Source organism: Branchiostoma belcheri, unplaced genomic scaffold (assembly GCF_001625305.1).
Source record: "Branchiostoma belcheri isolate BF01 breed outbred unplaced genomic scaffold, Haploidv18h27 scaffold32, whole genome shotgun sequence".
In the NCBI taxonomy this organism is placed as follows: Eukaryota; Metazoa; Chordata; class Leptocardii; order Amphioxiformes; family Branchiostomatidae; genus Branchiostoma; species Branchiostoma belcheri.
The window spans coordinates 555,523-560,404 of NW_017803932.1; the positions used below are offsets into that span (position 1 = coordinate 555,523).

A 4,882-nucleotide genomic window follows, 5' to 3' on the forward strand; every position below is an offset into this window, starting at 1 on the left:
CTCAGATTGCATGCAGTTCATAGGCCGGATCGGAATCAGGACGACTCAGAACATTACCAACTCGGCCCATCGCAAATTTGGTCAACTCGGCCCACCGCCCTGGTAAACTCGGCCCACCACCAAATCAACCATGTTGGCCATGACTAGTATGATGTTTTTTGAAGTCCCAACCCGCCGGTGCTTGGGCAATCAACATGGCTTTAACTGAGACCGCGAACAGAAATGTTTGGCTATAAAACGGGATCCAAAAAAGTCTAGTCAATTAGTGTACCGGAGAGCGACGATTTTGCCCATCGATGTGCCTACCACACGATACTAGACGGATTCATCTGTTCACACTATTTTAGTACAATATTACTTTGTTTCAAGGCGATAATCATGTGACTGTTGGCCTACATATGTGTTAGCTAGCGCCTGGGCTTTAGGGTCGTGAATATGCTTCCGATGAAACTTTACAAAAACACAGCCCCCTGAGTTAGACCCTGGCAATTTGCCCTGGAGCCTAGGAGCTGGCCGTGAAAACCGAGCCTGGCGTTCGGGCAATATACAATACAGTACAATCGTCACGTGCACCTCTCTACCGCGTGCAGAAGAATTTCTATTTTTTTTCTTACCACTCTATAATCATAAATACCACAGTAAATACTGCATTGTGTGTTCTTGACGAAAGAGGTCAATGGCCTTAACTTGCCTATGACAAAGGTCAGGGGTCGGACGCCACAGTGAACTTCGCGGAAGTCGTATCCGAACAGAGAGCACTTGAATCGCTCTGTGCTCGTGTAAAACACCATGGTTAAGCCGACAGAGGCTGCTCTGTATGCGGCTGTTGGTGGTATCTCCACCGCCGTGGCGGCTCTCAATGTCTTGTACCCCCAGATCCGATCGGACCTGAAGTTTATTCGGACGTTCCGAGGCCCGATATCCCGCGTTAGGCGGTACACTACAGCCCAGCCCCCCGTCTCTCCAGTGGACCGTTTCCTCCACCAGGTTCAGCTCCAGCCAGACAAGCCCTTCGTCCTGTTCGAGGACCAGCTCTACACGTACAGGGACATGGACGTCATGTCCAACAAGGTGGCCAACTACTTCCGCGGGGAGTCCGGCTTCAATCCCGGCGACAACGTCGCCATGTTGGTTTACAACGAGCCAGCCTTCGTCTGGACCTACCTGGGCCTGGCGAAGTTGGGGGTAAAGATCGCGCTCCTGAACACCAACCATCGGAGCAAGTCCCTGTTGCACTGCGTCACGGAGGCAGATACGAAGGCTCTCATTGTGGGACAAGGTGAGATTTTTGTTTTGAAGCTACGACCTTGCTCACCCCCTCACAGGCTGCAAGTCAACAACATGTAGGTCATTCACCTTTGCTCGTAGGATCCCAGGATACAGTTGAATAGAAATTGAATACTTCTAGAGACTATTGAGAGAGGGGCTGTCTATAGTACATGAAGGGGGTCTTTTCCCAGTAGACTAAGGTTTCCATCAATTTTGCTTACACTTCATGCAAGTAAATTTGTCCCAAAAGAAAATCATCTTGTTATCTACACGTATCTTAATACTTAAATCGCTCATACTTTCCATATCAGGCGATGCTTTACTGGAGGCAACAATGGAAATCCTACCGACACTGGAGGAGCTTGGTGTGAGGGTCTGGTTACAGGGAGACAAACCTGCTCCCCAAGGCTTTCTTTCATTGGATGACAAAATCAGTCAATCGTCCGACCAGCCAATCCCATTCAAGTTACGAGAAGGCATCCTCGTTAACGACACTTTTTGTTACATCTTTACATCCGGAACAACAGGTTTGAATACCAATATGTTCTGGTGCAAGTGTTGTTTTTCCAGTACTTTATAACGTTAGTTACAGACATTTACGTTGCCAAATAGCATGTCCAGGATTGACGACATTAGGTTGCTGGAGATTGACTTCTGAAAAAAAAATAGATAGTAACTTGTACTTATTTTGCGAAACACCACTGAATGCACATACCATAGGAATAAATGTAACGCCTAGCTAGAGTCTGTCAACGTGACGTTGTTTTATGATCAGAGACCCTATGAAAACGGCATGAACTTTGCTGTAACGTTACATCCTGTGTCCTGTATGTCTCTATAATTGTGCGCGTCTTTTTCTCTATTCATAGAAAAGACGGAGATACAAATAAAGCTTGACCATATGCTATTCTATCCGTTGCAAAGGTTTCCCCAAAGCTGCCAAGGTGACCCTGGGAAAGGCTCTTGGTGCAGCCTGTATCTTCGGGGTCTCCAAGCCGAATGACGACGATGTCCTGTACGTGACTCTGCCCCTGTATCATTCCGGTGGCCTGTTGTTTGGTCTGGGCGGTGTTATCGAGTACGGTAGGTACATGCACATGCCAAATGAATACGATGCCTTACCTTTAGAAAGAAAGCTACTCTGTGTTGATAAGAAATATGTTGATTTTTTTTCTCATTAAAACCCTTGTCCTGCTGGCAATCTTTTTCAATTTTTATTTTTTAATTTTTTAATTATTTTCAAATAATTTGATGTCTTAATCAGGTCATAAACCCTTATACTTGCCCTGTGCTGGCGTAGTTACTCCCGCATTCGTTGCGTTTTGCTGTGGTGTAATGCGTTACACGAGATACCTCCAAGTGTTGACTTATCGCCCATGGTATTGATTTCCCTGAACACATCTAATCACATGATAACTTTTTTTATTGTGGTTTGTTTTGTAGGACTCACCATGGCACTGGCCAGGAAATTTTCAGCAACACGATTTTGGGACGACTGTCGCAAATACAACGCGACTATGATACAGCACATCGGAGAGCTATTGAGATATCTGTGTGCTCAACCAAAGGTACTGTTATTTCTATCTAAAACAATTGGTTGTTTGTTTGTTTGTTTGTTTGTTTGTTTGGTTGGTTGGTTGGTTGGTTGGTTGGTTGGTTGGTTGGTTGGTTGGTTGGTTGGAATATCTTCACTGTGAGTGTCTGTGTATATAGTTTACATTCAAATATTAATCAACTCACATCTGACAATAATCTGTTTTTAGACTCCGTTTGACAAGAATCACAGCGTCCGAGTGTCCTACGGGAACGGTCTCCGACCGGACATCTGGGGGAAGTTTCAGGAGAGATTTGGGGTGGGGCAAATTGTAGAGTTCTACGGAGCAACGGAGGGGAACGTGGCGTTCTTCAACGTCACCAATAAACAAGGTGCGGTCGGCATGCTGACTCCCTTGTTAAAGGTGAGCAGAAGTTCTAAAATCAGACTAGATTTTTTGGGGGGCACAGGAAATGTAGCTGTGTTCCCCCTACCTCTCATTAGGTACGGGAAATAACACGGTGACGAAGGCAAGTTGCATATAAACAATCTCACCAGACCAATCCCACTATACTACACTGAACGAAAAACTATATAGAACTTTCGGCTGTTTCACAATTGAGTGTACCAAAAGGCTGTCACTTGGGGTGAAAAATCAACTTTCATATACTTCAAAATTTATGTTGGTAATTCAAAGGTACATACTTTGGGCTTCATATCCTAAAATATCTCTGCACAACACATCTCGGTCACTGTGATACAGGTCTTTTACATAATGGGTCATTAAGGGGGTACGGACGGGACAACTGCAAGACTGTATGTAAAGTTACATTGAATATACCCAAATACAGAACAAAAGATAAACACTATTCCATATTATCTTCCATTACTATTATCCACAACACCAAAAAACTGACTTTGATTTGCAGTAACACTTTGCTGTGTCATTTTCAGGTCATTTATTATATTACGAGGAAAACAACTTGCTGCCATTTCATGTTCAAGGAAAGGTCAAATACCAAATTTTCAAGTTCAGGCAATTTGGAAGCTTAACTCTGTTATTATTTCATTCTGTATATATTTCTACAAAAGGTTCTAGCTTGTATATCTTGGAAACACATCAATTGACTTTTCAATGATCATTTTTATGATTGTATGTGGGGGTACGGACGGGACACAATGGGTCAGAAGACTGCTACTGCAGGGACTTGTCCAAACCTTTTGAAACACATTTATTCACTAATACCAGTGAAATGAAGTATCTACAAACACTGTAATAGTGTCTAGACTAAGGAAAAGGGAGCTGGACATTCTAATTAGAATTTTCTGTATATTATAGTATGAACAGAAACTTTTTCTGGCTTATATAATTTAGGGCTTTCCTTAAAAAAATCAGCTGATGGTAGGGATCCTAATTACTAATATTGCTAAAAAGGCTTTGGGAACATTAGTAACAGCATTAATAACATAATATAACATATCAGAACCTGTACATTTATATATTTGAGTGTGCTCAAAGAAAAGAATGGGGGGGGGGCGCTGCAGGATTTGTAGTCTAAATTCAGAGTTATTGGCAACCCTCCTCCCTTGAAGGAATCTTAATTTCTAGCACAGCTACAAAATGTACATGAACTGGTATGTTTTCTTTTACACCTTGGCTTGTTAATACATTTTTCAGAGAACCAGAACAGTTCTCTAAAGTTGGTTCACATGCACGTGAGTCCGGAGTAGACAATGTCCACAAGAGCTTCCTCCGGGTGAAAGCAAATGTTGATGAATTCATTAAAAACTACTAATTTTAGTAAGGAGGACAAATGTTTGTATCTTTTAAGGTTTTACTATGTGTATTTCAAGCAATTGGAATGCCATTTTCCACAGTACTTGGCTAAAAACTAAAAGTGGGGGTACGGACGGGACAGGTGGGGGGTACGGACGGGACAGGGGTACGGACGGGACATTTGGGGGTTTGTTGTGCTATATCAGGCAAAGTCTTTATCACAGAAATGGTTTATATGGTGGTTTGGTATATGCCAATAGAGACTTATAAGCCATCACAATTAGAAGCTTATAGTATTTACT

At 42.9% G+C, this 4,882-nt stretch overlaps 1 protein-coding gene across 2 annotated transcripts in view; it reads left to right on the forward strand.

The window, feature by feature from the left end:
• The first annotated feature begins 662 nt into the window (after positions 1-662).
• The window catches only part of LOC109474911 (very long-chain acyl-CoA synthetase-like), a 6,006-nt gene continuing 1,786 nt past the window's right edge, over positions 663-4,882 (forward strand). Inside the window, exons 1-5 of one of the 2 annotated variants that reach the window (XM_019775395.1) lie at positions 663-1,279; positions 1,581-1,796; positions 2,194-2,352; positions 2,713-2,837; positions 3,033-3,227. In XM_019775395.1, the coding sequence (XP_019630954.1) occupies positions 790-1,279; positions 1,581-1,796; positions 2,194-2,352; positions 2,713-2,837; positions 3,033-3,227 (1,185 nt within the window). In that variant the 5' untranslated portion in view covers positions 663-789. The remainder of the gene's footprint in view (positions 1,280-1,580; positions 1,797-2,193; positions 2,353-2,712; positions 2,838-3,032; positions 3,228-4,882) is intronic. The other variant, XM_019775394.1, reaches the window with a different exon arrangement.